This window comes from Cenococcum geophilum, assembly GCF_001692895.1.
Source record: "Cenococcum geophilum 1.58 unplaced genomic scaffold K441scaffold_61, whole genome shotgun sequence".
Taxonomy (NCBI): Eukaryota; Fungi; Ascomycota; class Dothideomycetes; order Gloniales; family Gloniaceae; genus Cenococcum; species Cenococcum geophilum.
Window position 1 is genome coordinate 582,312 of NW_027137619.1, and position 20,681 is coordinate 602,992.

Consider the following 20,681-nt stretch of genomic DNA (forward strand, 5'->3'; position numbering starts at 1 on the left):
TTATATTATTATTCTTTTCGATTTTATTGGAAATATTCGGGGCTTAAGTTAACCGTTCCGTAAACTTCAATAAACCGAAGCTTAAGTCTTATGATCACATAACGCCAAGTGATATTATAGCAAGCCACTACTTCACCTCATTATCTAGATATCTGGAAAACGAAACTGATTGAAGGCCTCTTTGCAATATCATGTGACGAAGTTCAGTAGGAGCCTTGGCAAAAGATTAACGGAGAACAGGTCGGAGCGAGAATCAATTAACCTCCAGAAATCGTTCGACATAACAACTCGTGTCCGATTACCTCCCTATTAGCTAAATTCTCTTATCGCGTAATAGCAGCAACAATGCGGCGCTCAGTAATACCATTGTCCTTCCACCTGACTATCCGCCCTCTCTCTACACGCATTCTCCCGGTGAACTGTCTCCTCCGCAAAACCTTCTCACCAATCACCGAATCACCACAAGCATCCAATGCCGCACCCTTCACTTCCTCATCCCGTCTCCTAGCGCGCAAAGGCAAAGGCGGAGGCCAGAAAATAGATAACCGAATAAGTGAGTTTACCTCGAATTTCAAAAAATTCCAAAAATCTCCAGGTTTCCTCTAGTTAACCTCTTTCTATCCAGCCCAAATTCGCTACCACCTAACTCACCAAAAGACACCGCGCCCGCTCCGTTTCTCGCGCCTCCGCTTCCTCCGCCATTGGACCATCCACCGCGCCTGGCAGCTGTTCCGCGCTAAGCAGCGCACCGCGCAGCAGCTTGAGCTAGAACGGCAATACAACAGCATGCGGGAGGCATGCGAGGCGTTGCGACTCATGGATGAACGGGGAATGGCGGGGCAGGAGGGCGGGAAGGACGTCGGGAGGCTATATCGAATTGCGATGGGGAAGAATGGGATTTGGGACAATGTGCCGATTGAATACGCAAGGATTCAGATGGAATATCCGTCTAGGGAAGGGTGGAATCACGATTGGACGAGATGAGACAATGTAAGCTTGGTGTATGATGAATTATGGAGGATCTGGCGTCAAATGGCATGTACGAGTATGACATCTACACTTAGACGGCATTGAAAAGCGGCAAAATGTAGACATAAGGTTGCTTCCGAGCTCATTAAAAACTATGTGTGTAGAACTGGTTGTTCTTGTATTATATTATCGGCATGCTATCATTGCAGACATAGTATTAGTAAATATTAGCTTGAAGCGTAATATGGCTGATGATGTGGCTAGTGAACAATTCTGGCAGCAATTCTGCTCAAAAAGCAAGGAAAAAATACCAGGTATCAAAAAGAGTGTACAGATGATACATCGTCATCATCATTAGTAGCAAGATTTCAATCCCCACTTGCAAAATAACCTCCAATCAATCACCTGCAAATGAGAGCTTTTCGAATAAAACAAATATATGGCCAGATTACAAAACCGCTAAGTAACACCAAAAGGCAGAGAAGGCCAGACCGGAACGCCGCCCAATGCTATCGGATGATCGCCGCTTCATAGAATAATGCAGCACCCACCACCTTCACTCTTGTCAACTGCAAGAAGAGCCGCGCGGGTCGCTGCTTCGAAAACGTCGTCCACGCCATCACCCGTTAGTGACGAGCATTCCAGGTACTTTCGCGCGCCGATTTCTTCCTTCATATCGTTTCCAGCCTTTAGAGAAGTAAACTTGAGTGATTTCTTCCGCATCTCTTCGATAGCCAGCGGGTCATCACGGAGGTCTTTCTTCAGCCCAACAAGGATAATAGGCACACCGGGACAGCGCTCACGAGCCTCTTCTGCCCACTTATGCTTAACATTCTCTAGGGAATCCGGAGAGTCGACGGAGAAGCCGATGAGAATGACATGAGCTTTTGAGTATGCGAGTGGCCGTAGACGTTCATAATCTTCCTGTCCTGCGGTATCCCATAACGCTAGCTGGACTGATTTACCGTCGACTCTACAATCTGTAACATAGTTTTCAAAAACCGTGGGGACCTAAGGCCATCCGGTCAGCATTAATATATCATAAATTAAATGACGCATGATTCTTTACTCACGTAACGCTAGACGAGAACAATTTAGCTTGTTTCTTGTGAATTCAAAACACAGGAGTACCTACTGTAGGGAAATACCCTAATGTAAAAACGCTAAGCAAACTCGTCTTGCCACAAGCACCGTCTCCAATAATCACCAACTTCCTATGCAGAGAAAGATCTGGTCAGCTGGTTGCACTCGTCATAGGTTTCGGTTGCACTCTGTCGGAAGAAACTCAAAAGCGGCTAGCAACGAATGTGAACGTCGAACCATTGCGAACGGCTGGAAGTACTGAATACGAAAATAACTAAAAGGAGGAGTTTGATCCGAGACGATAAATTCAGACATGGAAGCCATGCGAGCAGGGCCTATTTTTAGCCATGGAGAAGCTCGGATCGGGAACGCCAATCCAGGTTATCGTTGCTCGCCTAGCATAACAGAAAACTGATCGAAGGAAACAGCTTCCTGCAGTTTTGACTGGCTGCTGGATCCTGGTGCCTGAAAACGGAGCAAATCAAAAGAAATGTGCAAAAAAATTGTAACGTAAGGGTGAAGCAGCTGAGTGCTGAGGGTCGCAATTGACAACTTCCAGCCGTGCCAAAAGGAATTGATGCATCAAGAGGAAATACTCGAGGAAATACTCCTTGAAATAGCATACCTTCGCATGACGCTCTCTCCTTGTTGTGCCATTTTGAAAGGAGTTGGAGCTGTCGTTCTGTTGTGAGCCTCCAGAAAAGACACTCGGGAATGATGCGTTTGGGAGCGTCAAGCCCGTCGATACACTGCAGAGAGTGTGGTGATCTTCTCTTCCACCCAATATATTTTCTCCGCCTCCCAAATTATGCTCCTGAGCAGTTCTTGCAATTACTCGCGCCACGGCCTTCCGCGCAGATGCTGTGAGGGGAGGTATAAGCTGCGGATTCGTATGTAACCGGTGAAAGGGTACAAGACTGTTCTAAGGGTATTGGGAGGATTTCTTGGAGTGCAGCTGTATCGGGTCAGGCTCGCAGCGTTTGTCGGGGGGAGGTAGTGGCACTGCGCTGGCCGTGGCAATGTGTTGGTGAAGCGCTGTCGAAACAGGTGGGGGCGCAGGGCGGTGGTGTGCAGAGGGAATTAATCCTGAAGTTTCGTGATTCACCCAGGAGGCGCCGGACTCGGTAGTATGGCGAGGAATGGGGAGGAAAAAGGAGGAAAAGATTGGACTCGGTAGGATGTCTGACAGATCCTGAGGCAGAGATCAGTGCTCAGCGGGATTAAACGTGCCAGGTTGAAGCTGTGCCTAGGGTTAGTTTACATAGTAATCTATCGTTACGTATTGCGTAATTTTTCTCGCCGTCACATCAAGGACGGCTCACCTGCACATCAAACTCTTGACATCGCCTTGCGAACGCGGCTCAAGGCACTCCACCACCACGCCGACATACACACATACGGACCGCTCATACTTCCACCCTAGCCGTCTTTGCTCACTCGGCCTAGGACGTCGAGCTGTGCAACTCTGCCACCTGCCTTCCCTGTACGTGCTGACTTGGAGGGGCCTTTCGTTCCGGAATCTTCACCTCGAAACAAATCTCTCAAACACCAACACTCCACGAGGTTTAATTATGCGCACGCCATTTTCCAACAGACTTGTATCTAACACATTTGCTAGTACTAGATTACCCCAGTCGCTCGCTCCTATGGCTCAAGGCACAAAAGGTCAAGTGGCCGCAACAACTGCGCCCACCAATGGCGTCACAGGTGGACACGCTCCTGCGGCTGCTGGAGTGAATCGCAAGAAGCAGAAGCGGCGAGAGAAGCAGGCTGCCCGGCAAGCTGCAGAGCAGGATCAAAAGCAGAACACAAACGTGAGGAATGGGCATATGCCGCATGGCCAGAGCACAAGTCCTTACTCCGCTCAACAGGTCCCGGATTATGGAGATCCCGAATTCGGCGACCACGACCAGTTTGACCCTGCTGACGGTGATGACCTCTACTACACGGACGATGAAGGCCAAGCTTACGGGCACCCATATAATACAAACGGTCACTATCAGACCGATTATGCTGGGAACCGGGATAGTAGTAGTACGAGCAAAAAATCTAAGAAAAAGAAGAAGAGCCGGTCTGCTCCTCCACAGCCTCCCTACAACGGTCCCACTGGCAACTCCGCTAATGCACTACCCCACTCCGCATCCCAAGTGCCCCCTCCACCGCCTCCACCACCCCCACAACTATCTAGCGCTACGCTGCGGACAGTCCAGCGTGGTGCCAATTCGAAGGATCGTATCTGGAATACGTCAACATCGGAAGAGCGGGAGAGGATCAAAGAATTCTGGCTCTCATTGGGTGAAGATGAGCGCAAATCGCTGGTCAAAATTGAGAAAGAGGCTGTTCTGCGGAAGATGAAGGAGCAGCAGAAACACTCCTGTAGTTGTACCGTCTGTGGCCGGAAGCGGACCGCTATTGAAGAAGAGCTTGAAGTTCTCTACGACGCCTATTACGAGGAATTAGAACAGTATGCAAACCACCAGCAAGAAAATGGAGGACCTATGCTCCCTCCTCCAAGCCGATATAGCCATTCCTTAGGCAGCCGAGTACCTCCGGATCGTATGCCTCACATGATGAATTCACATCAGCCGTCCAGAATACGAGAATTAGCCGACGACGAATCGGAGGACGATGATGAAGAAGGCGAGGATGAGGAGTATAGTGAGGATGATGACGAGGATGATTATAGTGAGGAGGAGCACGCTGATTTACCACGTGGCCCAGCAACCGATTTCTTCAACTTTGGCAATAGTCTGACAGTGAAAGGTTTATCCCCAAATTTTCGGCATAAGGAATACAAAGGGGCTAATCGATAGTCTAGGCGGTATCCTGACGGTTGCAGACGATTTACTGAAGAATGACGGGAAGAAATTCATTGAAATGATGGAGCAATTGGCGGAGCGTCGGATGCAACGGGAAGAGGAGGCCCAGTATGCCGCCGCCGGCCTGTCACATCCGAACGTTTACTCAAAGGCTCACACTGCTCATAGTCATGGTGCACCGCCGGACGACGACGATTACGATGAGGAGGAAGATGAAGACTACGAGGAGGACGATGAGGACTATGAGGACGAGGACGAGATGGTCAGCGATATTTATGTCCCGCTGCCATTCGATGATTGCTAATACTTGCAGCAGGACACTATGACCGAAGAGCAGCGGATGGAAGAAGGCCGGCGAATGTTTCAAATATTTGCAGCGAGGATGTTTGAACAGCGGGTACTCACTGCCTACCGAGAAAAGGTTGCTGCGGAACGTCAAGCAAAACTTTTAGAGGAGCTAGAAGAAGAATCGCGACTAGATGTTCAGAGGGAGGCCAAGCGAGCCAGAGAAGCTCAAAAGAAGAAAGACAAGAAGGAAAAGCAGAAGCAAGCAAAGGCAGAGGAGAAGGCACGAAAAGAAGCGGAGAAAGCTGCGGAAGAAGCTGCAGCAAAAGCACTTGAGGAAAAGAAGCAAGAGGAGCAACGGCGGAAGAAGGAAGAGCAACGAAAGAAAAAGGAAGCGGAACGAAAGGCCCAGGAAGAAGAGAGGCAACGGAAGGAAGCCGAGCGAGTAAGGAGACTTCAAGAAGAACGGGAGCGCCAACAGGAAATCGAGCGTAAGATTCGTGAGCAAAAGGCTCAAGAGAAGAAGATTCGTGAGGAAGCCAAAAGAAAAGAGCGTGAGGAACGCGAAGCTCGAGAGAAAGAAGCCCGAGAGAAGAAGGCCCAGGAAGACAAAGAAAGGAGGGAAAGGGAAGCCAAGGCGAGAACAGAAAAGGAACGCGTTAGAAAGGACGATCAAACCGCCGCAGGTTCTCAAGCGCCTACTTCCGCTGTAAAGCGACCCTCGCAGCCTGTTGCTGTTGCTCTACCTCCTGGACTACTTTCAAAACAATCCTCTACAGGATTTCCGTCTCCACATGTTCAGGTAGCAACCCCGGCTATTCCTAAGGCACCTACTCCTGTACGCCCACGCCAAAGCTCCCAACAAGGGTCGCATGGATCTTCGCCAAAGACGCCTCAAGTTGCCCCTGGAACTAGCAAGTCGATGTCCCCGAGCAATACTGCGCCGCAGATGCAAAATTCCATTGCGCCTAAGACTATCTTGACAAAGCCTTCGAATGCACAACAGCAAGCTATGCTTCATCACCCCCAGCCGTCATCCCCAATGGCCCCAATTGGACCTCCGCTTGGAATGCAGCCTCCAGGATCTGTCATGGGCGGAATGCCTCCAGGTCTGAATGGCTTTCCCCATAGCCAAGCACCCATGATGCCCGGTATGATGGGCCCACGCCCTTCGATCGGCCACAATATGCCAATGTTTCCTCCACAGCCAGGTTCGCAGTTTCGCCCATTTCCACCACCGGGAATGCCAGGGCCTGCTCCGGGCGTACCGATTGGGAGGGGATTCCCCATGGAAGGACCTCCCGGATTCCCGCCATCAATTCCTGGCATTGGAGCTACTAATCAGATGCCTGGTTTTGGAATGGGCATGCCTTCTCATTCTAGACAGCAATCAGCGTCCTTCGACAAGCCAAATATCGAGCCTTCCATTGCAGCACCCCCAGCTCAACCAATCGCCAGACCTGCACCCATTCAGCGGCCATCAAGTGTAAAGCCTCATGAGGGCAATCTAGATAGCAGGCAGTCAAAAGGGGTTGAAGTTGATGAGCTCGCCAACCATCTAGGCAGTAAAGCTCTACTCGAAGATGCAGATGATCCTCTACCAGAATTTCAGTCCCCAGATGCAGAGACGCGTCGCGCGAGTATGCAAGCTGGTGGAATGCCCAGGAACGCGCGCATGGGTTTTGGTTTCCCGGAAGGACCTGGCCAGCCAAGGGTAGATTCATACGCCCCATTTGGCGGCTCTAGTGGTACTGGGAGTGCATGGAGCACGCCCTCAATGCCTTTCGCAATGTCTGGTGCTCCAGGCTGGGGAAACTCACCAACGTCTGGAATGTTTAACAACACGTTTCCGATGATGGGAAATCAGCAATATGCAGCGAAATCCCGGCCTGTGCTCGTTCGTCGAGTGGTATGTCAGGCCTGCAAAGCTTTGGCGTCGAAGCAAAGTAGCCCGGATGGTTATTATGCTGTAAACGACGTGTTCCGCCACATTGAAGCCACCCGATCCGGCGCCGACCCACAGATCAAGCCTGATGAGATTATTGAAATCTGCGATATACTTGGCGATTCGTCGAATGGTGGTGGCACACTCAATTTCAAAGAAGCTGCTCCTGGTTCTGGTCGGTATGCTATCAAATTCGAGGAGAGTGGAGGTCCGACAGCGGCGCTGGGTGAGATCGGCAGTCCTATTCCAGGTCATAGTCTTCCTGCTCCCTCTGCATTTGGTGCCAGACCATTCCCTTCTCTGGGTAGTGTAACATCTCCGAATTATTGATGAGTCGGACGATACAATGCATGTTATTATTTCTGTTGCGCTCGGATGGCTCACTTCTGAAGAAAGATATCAGATGTTAGTATATCCTCTCTCTCCTGCGTTAACGCGCCACGCGTTCTCTCTGCACTCATGGATGGTGTTTTGTTGCTTCTTCAGTCGCCGGGATTCTTGGCGGATCCCACGGCACTACCGAGGGCATGTTTCTCCTCTAATTCGTGTTGCTTGTAGCTCTGATTGATAGAGCATATAGTCATTCAAAAAGGAATGAACTTCTCTTGCTAGAGATATGAATTACTCATGGACAGTCCTCGATGTGATGCCGTGTGACCAGCAATGCAGCACCAGCATTTTTGTGTACCACTGGATATACGATGGCCGGCCCTCCTCAGCGTACCGGTGAGCAGCTTGGTACCGTGCTTGTGCATGACAAGCTTCGCGCATAACTCTAAGCCACCAGCCACCCTTTTTAACGTCAAGTTTAAGTAGCAGGCGCAACCAACTCTATGGGACCGACCTACTGGACAAACGTTACCATGGCTGCAGATTCTCGACTGCACGGCTGTCTTGATTGGTCTCGGCACGCCGCCGGATATCTTGCATCTCCGCCATTTGCAAGGAAGTCCCCAGACCTTGTTTTGCTCAGCTGCAGGCTCTGCCCACCTCAGCCTCAAAACTCAAGCGGCGAACAGAAACCGTCTTCACTATTCCAGTTAGCTGCAATTGCTTCTTCCGAGCCGTTTGACTTTTCCATCATCGAACTTGACAACGGTTGCCTAGCCTTTCAGCCCTCGCTTGAATAAATGCCAATGCCCCGACCATCCACATATGAGCCTCGAGATTTGCTGCTTTTGTTTTTGGTAGTTGCCTCTTTCCTTTTAGGCGATAGAATCGCTGTATTTTGGCCTGGTCGCCCAAGACACTCCAGCACTCGAGACCGTAAAGCACAGCTTTTAGAAGCTGCGTCTGAGTCCAAGAATATTCGCGAGGTTAGCCAGGGAGACTACCACGGAAGGCATCAGTGATCAGGTTCTGCCTTCTGTTATTTTTTGCCATGGCTCAAGACCTTGAGCCCACTGCGACTGAAACGAACACAACCGAGACTCCACCAAAGGGACCGGAAACCATCCCCACAGAAGAAAATAACGACACCTCTCAACCAAATGGAGTCCCTGATGCAGGTGAGAAATGCGCCTCGGGGTCTGGTCGCTCAAGCCGATCAGCATCAATTGCATCTTTGTCAAGGTCTGGAACTCCAAGGGTGCCCATCCAGAAGGTCGTTCATAAAATCGAGTATCGCCATGTTTCAACCAACAACGTTGTCTTCGAAGAAGAGTCTGACAGATTCGCACCATCCAAATCCCCTCCAGAGCAGCCAGTACTAGAGGTCATAACAATCGCCTTCACGGCGCATGACAGGTCACCGTATGCATACCGTCGCGAAGCGCTGAAACCACCACCAATCCATTCCATGGGCCACACTTATGTCCAAATCAATTCGGCTGCAGTCATCAATGCACTCCGCGCTGTCGTAGAGTATTATCCCGGCCAAAATCTAATCGGGGATTCCATTACCATTTCGGAGCCTTACACGATCCTTGTGCACCATGAAAAAGAGCTTATTGCGTACCGTGAAAACTTCGCGCCTAGAGCGAACCACGAGGACGATGAGCGGTGTGAAGGCGAGGCTGACTCCTATGAGCACCTCGGTATCGTTTTGGATTTTATGGGACAAACTCTCAAAGATTCTTTGGAGAAAGAGAACGCACGACATGCGCGAGAAGTACCTGTGACGACTTACGAAATGCTATGGACACTATTCAAGCCTGGAATCGATGTTTACTATGACACGCAGAGCTGCGGTATTTTGGATAGCTACGTTGTTAAATCTGTAAATTGGGAAATTAATAATGGCAGTCCAATGCGGTACACCATCTGCCTCTGGAATTTATATTACGATTCAATATACATAGGACCTAGGAACCATTTCGCAGTTATCCTGCCCTTTGATGGAGAGAAAGAGATTGCATCCTTGGATATTTTCCCTTGTGAGTATCTTAGAGAAGATAAGCACAAAGAGACCCCCGGCGCCATGAGAAAGCGACTTGAAGAACGAGGAAAGATGTTCTTCCGGTTAACTTCGAAACAATGCATGTGGTATGACGGTCTTACTACTACATTTCCTAGACATAGGGTAAGTCCACAGATCTCTTTCGAGACTATCGGAGTAACAAGATTAAGTTTACTGGCCTCGTGATGGTTGACACCGAGTCATTCTGGGCGTCACTACAAGCCGACAAGCCTCCTCCAAACGCCAAGATGCCCCCACCACCTCCACCACCCCTACTCTCGGATGATGTGGGAGAGCGGTCTATTGGAGGCATCCCAAATTGTTTCTGTAAGAGATGCGTCAAGCTCAACAGCCGAAACAAGAAATCGAGATTTGCGGACTACGCTAGAATCAATCCCATGACTACTAAAGAACTCACGCCTCATCAATACTTCCTGTGTGATCGATCTGTTCACGGGTTTATCATGAAAGTCCGCAACTGGCGTGAGTATTCGAGCCCAATTTTTCATATTTCCGACGCACTGCCTCTTTAATTCATCATATCCCTGGCACTCTTTCTGTAGTACAGTGCAATAGACTAAGGCCAACCAGATCGCCTTGACGTATCCTGCTTCTCCGAACCCAAATACGACACTCGTCTTGTCGACGACCTTGTTCTTGCTTCAGATACCCGCAATCTCATCAAGTCACTTTCCAAAAAGTACGCCCGCGAAGACAGCGTCGCCAAACCCGCTCCAGGTCCCGGGAACAACGCGCACACGCAAGACCAATGGTCCGCCGACTTCGTGCAAGGCAAAGGCGAAGGCATGATCTTCCTGCTGCACGGCAAGCCCGGCGTCGGCAAGACCTACACGGCGGAATGCATCGCCGAGTACACGAAGCGCCCTCTGCTCTCACTGACCTGCACCGACATCGGCACCAACCCCATCACCATCGAGTCTAAGCTGACGTACTGGTTCAAGCTGGCGAAGCACTGGGGCGCGATCCTGCTGATCGACGAGGCGGATATCTACATGGAGCAGCGCATCACGCAGGACCTCGAGCGCAACAACCTCGTCGCGGGCTTCCTGCGCGCTATGGAGTATTACCAGGGAATCCTGTTCCTGACGACTAACCGTATTGGCACGTTCGACGACGCTTTTATCAGCCGCATTCATGTTAGCATTCACTACCCAGAGTTCTCGGACGCGGATAGGGGAGAGGTGTGGGAGAGCTTTTTAAAGAAGCTGGAACGGGATAGGGGAGACACGATGAGTATTCCGCCAGCGACGCGCAAGTTCATTACGTCGTCGAAGGAGGTCAAGGCCGTTAAGTGGAATGGGAGGGAGATTAGGAATGGTGAGTATAGGTTCTACAATGGCATCTTACTTTCTCTCTTGGAGGAGTTGTCTGAGAAACGGAGTGTGTGGGCACAGCTAATCAGAGATCTTTACAGCATTCCAAACAGCTGTCGCACTTGCAGAAGTTGAGGATGAGAAAGACGATCAGGGTCGCATCATCTTGAAGGATTCGCACATCCGGTCGATTGTGCGCATGTCCGGCGCGTTTAAGAAGTACCTCGCCACGCTACACCACGGAGACGAGAGTAGGCGCGCGGCGAGAGAAGGGCTGCGAGTGGATGATTTCGATGAGGATGAGCACGATGCTAAGAGAGAGTTTGCACATTATGCCTAGAGTGATTGAGGGTTTATAAAGAAATAGATGCTTTGGATAGATGAGAAGGCATGAAAAATATACACGTCCTGCTTGAGAAGCGCTTTTCGGCATATAGAGTCCAGAATATAGCATATCGGATTACTGGTTAAAATGAGAACAAAAGGCGTATTATATTTAGTAGCCATGACCAGAACCCCGGTGAAACTAGTCGTTTAAAAAAAAAAGGGGGAGGAAAGGTAGAATGTCCGCCGTTAGTTACATTCGTGATGCTGTGGGCGAGTTGATTAGCGTTGAAAGGCCATGCTGGACTCAGAGCGAGGACTAGTAGGCTACGGAATGACTTGCATGGCATTAGGCCGGTATCAGCAAAGCGGATACCGTCCCCAATGTTTCCGTGCCGTCGGGCACCTTCGGCTAACCTTCGGCTCTTATCGATGCCGATGTCCTCCAGTACCCTGATGGCCTGAATAGTGAGCTAAACCAAATACCTACGACTAGCTGTCCACCGCCCAATGCAACCATAAAAACCGTGAAAACCCTTCACCTCACCCTCTCACCGCACATATAACTTCCCCTCCTCCAGCTCCTCATCCAAAATCCCACAATGGCGCAAAATCCCTCCCCCTTCCTGCGTCTCCCCGCCGAAATCCGCATCATGATATACGAACTGCTCCTCCTCCCCACCAGCACCGCAGCAACATCTTCCCTCACACTCTACCCCCCGCCGCTCCTCCACTAGGACCACCAGGACCACCAAAACCCCATCCCCACAGACCCCTACGCCCTTTACAACCGCACCCTCGACCCCATCTCCAGCCCCCCAGCCCGTCCGCCCACCACCACAACCATCCACCGCACCCCCTACTGCATCCACGGCCGCACCCTCCCAAACCACCTACACCGTCCTGCAGCACCCACACGCCACCCACCTCCGCGCCACCGCGCCGGCCCTCCTCCGCACCAGCCGCCAGCCGCACGCCGAAGCCGCGGCGCTGCTCTACGGCGCCTACACGCTTGCCTTCGGCACCGCCGTCGAGAGGCCGTCGTCCCCTTCCTCTCCGGCCTGTCGCCCGCAGCCCGCGCCTGCGTCCGCGGCTTGCAGCTGACGAAGCACGCGCTGCCGTTCGTGTCGGGGTTCGATCGCGCGGAGTGGGGCGCTGCGTGTGCGTTTTTTGGCGGAGGCGCCGCGGCTTGGGGTTCGGGTGCGCGCGATTGTGGAGGTTTGTCCGCCGCCGAGGACTGAGGCGATGGCGTTTTGGGTTGCGGTGTCGAAGAGTGTAGAAGGGGGGTTTTGGGGTGGGTGGGGGAGGTTATGGTTGGAGCGTAGATTTTGGGAATGACATTTATATTTCCTAAACTGGTTCAGCGTAAAGTGGAGACACATAAGAAAAGGGTTCAAAGCAGTATGAGGGCTCTTGTTCTTTCGCTGAATATTAAATCATTAGATCATGAGTTACACAGTGAAATACCGTGGGTGATATAAGGCTACGTTGGAGTACTACGAACAAAATCTATTTGAACATGATTAGAGTCGCTCCTACTTATAAGTGACCACATGCGTTACGTTCACAAGCATTTTTGGTCGTGAACTCGTGGATTGATCTATGTATGTGACGTGAATAAGACGCGCCGTACATGCTTATGTGTCACATGAAGAGAACCTTAGAGGCGCGTTCATGTCCACGTAATAAATTGAAATACAAAGACCAGACGAGAACTCTATGTTATGGAGATATGTCGGATGACACTAGCAAGGGGATCAGAAAGCCCCCATCCCGCGGGAATGGGGAGGCAAAGAACAGAAGATAAATCGTGAATATCATGAAATAGGCAGCGATCTCAGGACATGCCTGCTTTCGACTCCAGTCATTCCTCATAGAAGCGATAACGGAGTAAAAGCATGCCTCAGCAAGTCCTGCAGGTTACCCATTCCGGCGAGAGAAGCTAAAACTATTGGGTAACCACGGTTCGACGGGGTAACAATAAAGGCGCTCATAATTCCATCCCATAAGCCAATCTCGTCGGAAATGAGGTATGAGGAACCCGCAGTGCTCGGAATATATTGTACAGTACTTTGCGAACAAGTACTCTGGGGAGAAGCGTGAAGGCGAGAATGTTAAGTGTAACGAGCCAAAATAGGACATTCCGTCCCAATAGGACATTCCGTCCCAATATGAACTCTCCAGCCAACCGTCCGATTGGCGGTACTCGATTTCAAGCTCGAAGTCAGTGTGCCCACACTGGCATTCCTGCGAACGGCCTCGAAAGATATCGTCGCAGGTAGACTTCCACGTACAGCGATTCAGACAGACGTCAGTTTCAGTCAAGAATTGGCTTTGTTGATTCATGGTCTGATATGTCAAACTTTGAGGATCTTCAAAAGGTAGTTCGGGTATATTGAAGGTTCTTGTGTAGCTGTTGCCGATGTAAGTAGTCCCATAAGAAGTTAAGATTATACGGCGGGNTTTTGAACAGCCTAGCTCCTGTTGTTCTTCTAGAGAAGGTAGCAAATCGTTACCGTCGACTAAGTCCATGGTCCCGTCGATCCAGGCGTGTCGTGGCATGTTCGGATGTGACGCTTGAGGTTGTCTTCCCTTGGAAAGATTTTATTAGCGAGCCGACAGCCCGAATATGGACACTTTAAAGCCGCACACGGATACTGTTTGGGATGACGACTAGTCAAATGCCGATCAAGATCTCTTTTCAGGCCGAATGCTTTTTGTTGACAATTTTCCACTGGGCATTTATATCGACGGGTATGCTTCCTGTTCCTATGGTTGCTACCAGGATGCGTTAATATGTTTTTGAACCTAGTGAATGGTGCGTAAGATCTTACTTTCTCAGATGGCGTTTCTCAAATACTTCTTCACACAAGTCACAGCGATACGGCGGCTGCTCTCCAGAAATGCTCTCGACGGCAGGAATAACCTGTATATTTGGCGTAGATTCGTAAGACGGGTTAATCTCAGCTGTTGAGACTGAGTCTTCACTAGAAGCTGACCTAGAGGCCTGTAGGGGAGGCGAGTACGGACTGCGGACGCCGAGATCTTGAGGTCTTCCACTTTCCCTTGGAGCGAATGGAAAGCCGGTTGGTGCTGGCAATGGGGAAATGCTTATTTGAGTTGATGGCGAAGTGGCGATAACGTAACTGATAGGACCTGAAGTCTGAAAAGTTTCGCCTGATGACGATATTGACGGAACTAACAGAGGAAGCACAGAGTCCGATGTTTGAGATGCGGCCGTGCTTTCCGGGATATTCTTAAGAGAACAAGGACTACTGCAAGGCGGGTCGGATGAACGAACTAGCAATGAATCTTCGAAAAGGTTTGTGGTATCGAACACATGAAGTTGGCCGGGCCAAATGATGGGATTTAGTAGGTATTCAACCTCGTACGGGTTGACATACTCTGCGGATACATTGCCTCGACTGCAGTCTAAACTATGGTGCTGATATTCGCTCGGGATTGAGGACGCGCGAAGACAGTCTGTCTCCGCGCAAAGGCGATTGGAGATAAGAGAGTTGTGAACGATGTTAAACTCCCCCACTCACGCGCGCCCAGGAGGCGCGGCTCGTAGATTTGTACTTCAGCGGCAAAATAGGAAGGAAGAATCGCAAGAAATTGGTTCTGTGGTAAAATATGGATATGAATGAATGTTCAGACGTTGAGGATGCTGGACAATGGCCGTGATATATGACGGCCAAGGCCAGGGAGACATACTGATCCTCATAAGCGAGAGGCATACTGGTCTGCGATGCTCAGGGATTTGGCGGCTGAGCGAAGTATATCGGCTCTATTATTGGTGTTCTGCGTGCATGGGTTGCGACTGGTGGCGGAAGCATACTGATCTTGATGCCAAGCTCCGTAACAAAATCGTTGGGCATCTTCGGCTATGTAGCCACCAGCCGGAATGCCAGTGAAGCGTCGTGTAACCAGCTAGAACATCAGCCAAGCTGCCAGCACGACTTTGGCCGCCCCACGGGCTGAGAGCACGCCACAACGCGCTTCAGCTTTAACGAAAGAACTACGACCATGACATTATCTGGCAAATACAACCCCAAGCCGAAAGGTTCAAGCTGTTGGCGAGCCCCAGGCACTTTGCCCTGCTCAGCCTCCACATCACTAACGTATTAGCCACCCCAACGAGCCAGCCACCCGAGCGAGCCACCTAAAATTACACCAAATCAGCTATCTTTATATATTAATAACACTACTACCACTTAATAAATAATCATGAAATTCTAAAAATAGATACTTATATACTTATACTACTAATATAATACACTTTTTAGATATAATTCTTGTTATTATTATTAAAGTTGTGCTTTTACTATTGGGGAATTTCAACTATAAGTTAAGGAATTAGATTTTTAATATTAAAAACTTGGAAATTATTAACTTGAATACTAAGGTTTTTAATTTTAGAATTATTTATTCAGTGGTGGTAGAGTTATTAATATATAAAGAGAGCTAATTTTGGTATAATTTTGGGTGGCTCGTTGGGGTGGCTAATACGTTATTCAGCAACACGAAACCTGCAACTGCCGGGCTGAAGTTCAAGCACGCGCCTTTTCCACGGCAGAATATCCTTTGCGATAAAGGATGCATCTCCTAGAGTTGCTTCGCAGCTCAGATACAAGTCTCCTGCAAGCGTTTACAGATCAATATTTTTAGTCAAGTACTCGGCTATCTTGGCATGGATCCGCTTAGTGTCACTGCAAGCATCATCGCCGTCTTACAGCTCACTAGCACTGTCATCAATTACTTGATCAACGCAAAGGATGCTTCCAAAGATCAGGCGCGGTGCGCGACCGAAGCATCAAACATCTACCATCTTCTCACAAATCTGAAATACCGCCTTGAGGAAGCAAAGTCAGAAAATGCCTCCTGGCATACAGCGGTGCGGTCGCTTGCTGTTGCTAACGGACCTCTTGATCAATATAAGTCTGCACTTGATCAGTTACAATCTAAAGTGGCAACAGCATCGACTAGTCGACTGCACAAAGCTGGCAGAGCACTCGTATGGAAATCTACCAAAGATGAGGTGGCCAACATACTATCGAGAATCGAGCGGTTGAAATCACTCATTCAGATCGCACTTGAGATGGATCACTCGTAAGTGCATGTGTATTACCTTGACAATAAAACAGCTAATTCCGGAAGAAAACTATCCCAAGCAATTAGGGACGACACCACGTCCATAAAAACCGCTATACCTGTTCTTACTGCTGAAGTAAAGTGCATGCGAGAAAGCCAAGACAACCAACGACATCGCGTTATCACGGACTGGCTGTCATCTACGGATTTTCCGGCTCAGCAATCGGACTTTACTAGCAGGAGGCAGGAAGGGACTGGTCTATGGTTTATCAATTCGCCCGAGTTCACTAGCTGGCTTCAAGGAACGAAGCAGACCCTATTTTGTCCTGGAATTCCTGGCGCTGGAAAGACGATAATCGCATCGATTGCGGTTGACTATTTGTGGAAGACTTTTCAGAAAGACAACATAGGCATTGCTTCCGTGTACTGCAACTACAAAGCACGGGAAACCCAAACTACTACGGACCTAGTAGCTGCCATCCTCAAACAGCTGGTCCAAGAGCGGCCATTGTTTGGAGGGCCTGTCGCAGCTCTACACGAACGACATGCTGATCGCAGAACACGGCCATCACTTGATGAATTGCTCACTGCACACAGTGTAGGGAAGAGAACCTTAGAGGCGCGTTCATGCTGATCGCAGAACACGGCCATCACTTGATGAATTGCTCACTGCACTTAATTCTGTTGGCAGCTGCTACTACAAAGTGTACATTGTTCTAGATGGTCTAGATGAATGCTCGGACAGCGATGGTACCTGCAGCAAACTTCTAGCCAAACTTCGTAGCTCGCAAACCAAGACTGACATAAGCCTTATGGCAACATCACGCTTTATGCCTAAGGTTGTACAATTTTTTGAAGGATTCCCAATGCTGGAAATCCGAGCAAGCGATGCCGATGTGAAGCAATTCGTGGCAGGACAGATGAATCGGCTACCCCACTGTGTCCACCGCAATACTAGTTTACAGGGGGAGATACAGGATAGGATTGTCCAAGCAGTAGACGGCATGTAAGTATTGTATCCCATATTAGTATACACTGCAGCTTACCATTTTAAAGGTTTCTTCTTGCTTGCCTCCATTTAGACTCATTGCGGGGTAAACCAACGAAGAAGGCTGTCCAGTCTGCGCTTGCGAAACTCCCTAAAGGTTCAGAGGCGCTAAAAGAAGCATACGACGAAGCGATTCAAAGAATCAAAGGGCAATTACCTGAGGAGTTTGAGCTGGCGAAAAATGTGCTCTCCTGGATTACCTGTGCTCAGAGGGCGCTTACTACCGAAGAGCTTTCTTATGCCCTAGCTGTCGAGGCAGACGAGTTAGAACTGGACGAAGATAATATACCGGATATTGAAGATATGGTGTCCGTTTGCGCGGGCCTTGTTACTGTCGACGAGGAGAGCAACATTGTTCGTTTGGTCCACTACACCACGCAAGAGTACTTTGAGCGTATCCGGGAAGATTGGAATCCTCGTGCTCAGCAGGAAATCGCTTCGGCGTGTCTGACGTACTTGTCCTTTAAAACATTTCGTGCTGGTAGCTGTCCTAGCAACGAGGACTTCGAGCACAGACTTACTCGAAACCCTTTCCTCGATTATGCCGCTCGACATTGGGGACAACATGCCCTCACAGTCCAAAAGACGATCAAAATGGTGGCTCTGCCGTTTCTCTATGACGAGACTCTGGTTTCATGCTCCACCCAGGTGACGTGGGTTTTACAGTACAAGGCTGATGACTATAGTCAAAACTTCCCAAGACATGTCACAGGCATGCACCTTGCGGCCTCCTTCGGACTCGTGTGTTTGCTTCAAGACTTAATAAATGGAGATGGAAATGGCCATCGTTTGCATATAGATATGCAAGACTCGTACGGCCAGACGCCGCTGTTGAGGGCAACAGAGAACGGGCACGAGTCGGCAGTCGAACTGCTGCTGAGCAAGGGCGCCGACGTTAACGCGCAAACCAGAGTCTACAGCACCAGAGTCTACGGCAGCGCGCTCCAGGCGGCGACGCACAAAGGCCACGACAAGATTGTCGAGCTACTGTTGAGCAAGGGCGCCGACGTTAATGCGCAAGACAGATACCACGGCAACGCGCTCCAGGCAGCATCGCGTAAAGGCCATGACAAGATTGTCGAGCTGTTGCTGAGCAAGGGCGCCGACGTTAACGCCCAAGGTGGAGTCCTCCAGGAGGCATCGCTTAGAGGCCATGACAAGATTGTTAAGCTGCTGCTGAGCAAGGGCGCCGACGTTAACGCCCAAGGCGGCAGCGCGCTCCAGGCCGCATCGCTTAGAGGCCACGATAAGGTTATTGAGCTACTGCTAAGTAAGGGCGCCGATGTTAACGCGCAAGGCGGAGACTACGGCAGCGCGCTCCAGGCCGCGTCACTTGGAGGCCACGACAAGATTGTTGAGTTGCTGCTGAGCAAAGACGCCGACGTTAACGCCCAAGGCAGAGGCTTCGGCAGCGCGCTCTGGGCGGCATCGCATGGAGGCCACGACAAAATTGTTGAGCTGCTGCTGAGCAAGGGCGCCGACGTTAACGCCCAAGGCGGACGCTACGGCAACGCGCTCCAGGCGGCATCGTCTGAAGGCCACGACAAGATTGTCAAGCTGCTGCTGAGCAAGGGCGCCGACGTTAACGCCCAAGGCGGAGGCTTCGGCAGCGCGCTCTTAGCAGCATTGCATGGAGGTCACGACAAGATTGTCGAGCTGCTGCTGAGCAAGGGCGCCGACGTTAACGCCCAAGGCGGAGGCTTCGGTAGTGCGCTCTGGGCAGCATCGCATAGAGGTTACAACAAGATTGTCAAGCTGCTGCTGAGCAAGGGCGCCGACGTTAACGCCCAAGGTGGATACTACGGCAGCAAGCTCCGGGCCATATCGCTTGGAGGCCACCACAAGATTGTCAAGCTGCTGCTGAGTAAGGGTGCCAACGCTAACGCGCAAAGCGGAGGCTTTAGCAGCGCGCTCCAGGCCGCATTACTCGGAAGCCACTATAAGATTGCTGAGCTGCTACTGAGCAAGGGCGCCGACGTTAACGCCCAAGGCGGAGACTACGGCAGCGCGCTCCAGGCGGCATCGTATAGAGGCCACGATAAGACTATCGAGCTGCTGCTAAGTAAGGGCGCCGACGTTAACGCCCAAGGCGGATACTACGGCAGCGCGCTCCAGGCGGCATCGCTTGGAGGACACGATAAGATTGTCGAGCTGCTGCTGAGCAAGGGCGCCAACGTTAACGTGCAAGGCGGACACTACGGCAGCGCGCTCCAGGCGGCATCGCTTGGAGGCCACGATAAGACTATCGAACTGCTGCTAAGCAAAGGCGCCGACGTTAACGCGCAAGGCGGACACTACGGCAGCGCGCTACAGGCGGTATCGTATGGAGGCCACGATAAGACTATCGAGCTGCTGCTAAGCAAAGGCGCCGACGTTAACGCGCAAGGCGGAGGCTACGGCAGCGCGCTCCAGGCGGCCTCGTGTAGAGCCCACGACAAGATTATTAAGCTACTGTTAAGCAAGGGCGCCGTGTAAATACGTAAGGAGGACACTACGGTAACGCGTCTAGGCTATTAATAAGGTTGTAATAGAATTATATATACAATAAGCTCGGGCCCCCCGAACTCGGCGACCTAACTAAAATTAAACCACCGATTTGTTAACCTATTTTCTCTATAACGAGTTAATAAATATGGATTAAAATAAGCAGAACTTATAAATAGCTACTATAGATTTTAAATCTGGTGTTTATAAGTATGCGCGAAAAGCTATACTTATATAAGGTATCCCTTTATTAATTATAAGTAATTAATTAAAGAGTAAGCTTTTAAGATAATTTATACATTAATATAAATAGTAAATAACTCCTATATAAGAGGCCTTGCTTATTAATTATATACTAAAATAGGGCTTATAAAGTGTTACGGCACTAACCTGACGTATACTGTTTTATACTATCTCGTACTATCTCGTACTGTTTCCTACTATTAGCTAGCCCACCACTAGCGCCTTGGCGGCTGACCCTACTATTTATATACAATACCCCCTTTTACCTTCTTCTCCTCTTTATACCACAACGTAGTTATTTAGTCTACTTTATTACAGCACCGTAACAGTTTATGGTATCTCTAATTACGCCCTATTACAACCTTAATTTTCTTCTAGTCTATTATTTTTATTTTCCTAGTGTAATTACGACCTAGAGCGACCGATAATACTATACTACAAATCCTAGATAACCCTAGCATAGTTATAGATAATCTTAGTACTACAGCCAGCCTTATATAGATCCCTTAAAATAGGCGACTATAATATAGATAATACCCCGTTGGCGAACACACGTAAAGCACTCGCCTGCCTTTTTAATACCTCTTATACCTATATTACCTAGGTAATTAGGAGTAGCCTAGAGTAGCCCGGAGTACCCTAAGGACCTTAACGT

General features: G+C 49.9%; 7 protein-coding genes across 7 annotated transcripts; 5 read left to right on the plus strand and 2 right to left on the minus strand.

Moving 5' to 3' along the window:
• Positions 1-345: 345 nt before the first annotated feature.
• On the plus strand, positions 346-984 carry K441DRAFT_586115 (uncharacterized protein; the record flags this gene model as incomplete). Its single annotated transcript, XM_067644613.1, has 2 exons — positions 346-553; positions 626-984. 2 exons carry the CDS (start codon positions 346-348, stop codon positions 982-984), a joined length of 567 nt encoding a protein of 188 aa, XP_067498485.1.
• A 428-nt stretch (positions 985-1,412) lies between these two features.
• Positions 1,413-2,931, minus strand: K441DRAFT_297613 (uncharacterized protein). Its single transcript, XM_067641015.1, has 4 exons — positions 2,678-2,931; positions 2,105-2,183; positions 2,043-2,048; positions 1,413-1,980 (listed from the first exon to the last, which is right to left on the minus strand). The coding sequence occupies exons 1-4, from the start codon at positions 2,707-2,709 to the stop codon at positions 1,498-1,500; spliced, it is 600 nt and encodes a 199-aa protein (XP_067498486.1). The 5' UTR covers positions 2,710-2,931; the 3' UTR covers positions 1,413-1,497.
• A 692-nt stretch (positions 2,932-3,623) lies between these two features.
• Positions 3,624-7,431, plus strand: K441DRAFT_585783 (uncharacterized protein; the record flags this gene model as incomplete). Its single annotated transcript, XM_067644598.1, has 3 exons — positions 3,624-4,815; positions 4,871-5,133; positions 5,185-7,431. The coding sequence occupies 3 exons, from the start codon at positions 3,624-3,626 to the stop codon at positions 7,429-7,431; spliced, it is 3,702 nt and encodes a 1,233-aa protein (XP_067498487.1).
• A 619-nt stretch (positions 7,432-8,050) lies between these two features.
• On the plus strand, positions 8,051-11,367 carry K441DRAFT_668229 (P-loop containing nucleoside triphosphate hydrolase protein). Its single transcript, XM_067649966.1, has 4 exons — positions 8,051-9,622; positions 9,670-9,982; positions 10,091-10,837; positions 10,935-11,367. The coding sequence occupies exons 1-4, from the start codon at positions 8,483-8,485 to the stop codon at positions 11,171-11,173; spliced, it is 2,439 nt and encodes an 812-aa protein (XP_067498488.1). The 5' UTR covers positions 8,051-8,482; the 3' UTR covers positions 11,174-11,367.
• A 1,653-nt stretch (positions 11,368-13,020) lies between these two features.
• Positions 13,021-13,939, minus strand: K441DRAFT_297791 (uncharacterized protein). The gene has a single exon (XM_067641016.1). The coding sequence runs from the start codon at positions 13,717-13,719 to the stop codon at positions 13,078-13,080; it is 642 nt and encodes a 213-aa protein (XP_067498489.1). The 5' UTR covers positions 13,720-13,939; the 3' UTR covers positions 13,021-13,077.
• Positions 13,940-15,754: 1,815 nt separating this feature from the next.
• K441DRAFT_645703 (uncharacterized protein) lies at positions 15,755-19,069 on the plus strand (the record flags this gene model as incomplete). The annotated part of the gene is made up of 6 exons (XM_067646805.1): positions 15,755-16,269; positions 16,318-16,798; positions 16,881-17,257; positions 17,308-17,482; positions 17,564-18,163; positions 18,650-19,069. Coding segments are annotated over exons 1-6 (2,472 nt in total), but the record flags the coding sequence as incomplete, so codon positions are not given.
• Positions 19,070-19,357: 288 nt separating this feature from the next.
• Positions 19,358-19,774, plus strand: K441DRAFT_585903 (ankyrin; the record flags this gene model as incomplete). The annotated part of the gene is made up of 1 exon (XM_067644603.1): positions 19,358-19,774. A coding segment is annotated over one exon (417 nt), but the record flags the coding sequence as incomplete, so codon positions are not given.
• Positions 19,775-20,681: the final 907 nt, after the last annotated feature.

Bases quoted from the DNA above. Each gene is read 5' to 3' on its own strand.
- K441DRAFT_297613 (XM_067641015.1), bottom strand. From the start codon at position 2,709: ATGGCACAACAAGGAGAGAGCGTCATGCGAAG. The intron at 2,184-2,677 runs GTATGCTATTTC...TTCTCTGCATAG, and splicing joins GGAGAGAGCGTCATGCGAAG to GAAGTTGGTGATTATTGGAG.
- K441DRAFT_668229 (XM_067649966.1), top strand. From the start codon at position 8,483: ATGGCTCAAGACCTTGAGCCCACTGCGACTGAAACGAACACAACCGAG. The intron at 9,623-9,669 runs GTAAGTCCACAG...AACAAGATTAAG, and splicing joins CTACATTTCCTAGACATAGG to TTTACTGGCCTCGTGATGGT. The intron at 10,838-10,934 runs GTGAGTATAGGT...AGATCTTTACAG, and splicing joins TGGGAGGGAGATTAGGAATG to CATTCCAAACAGCTGTCGCA.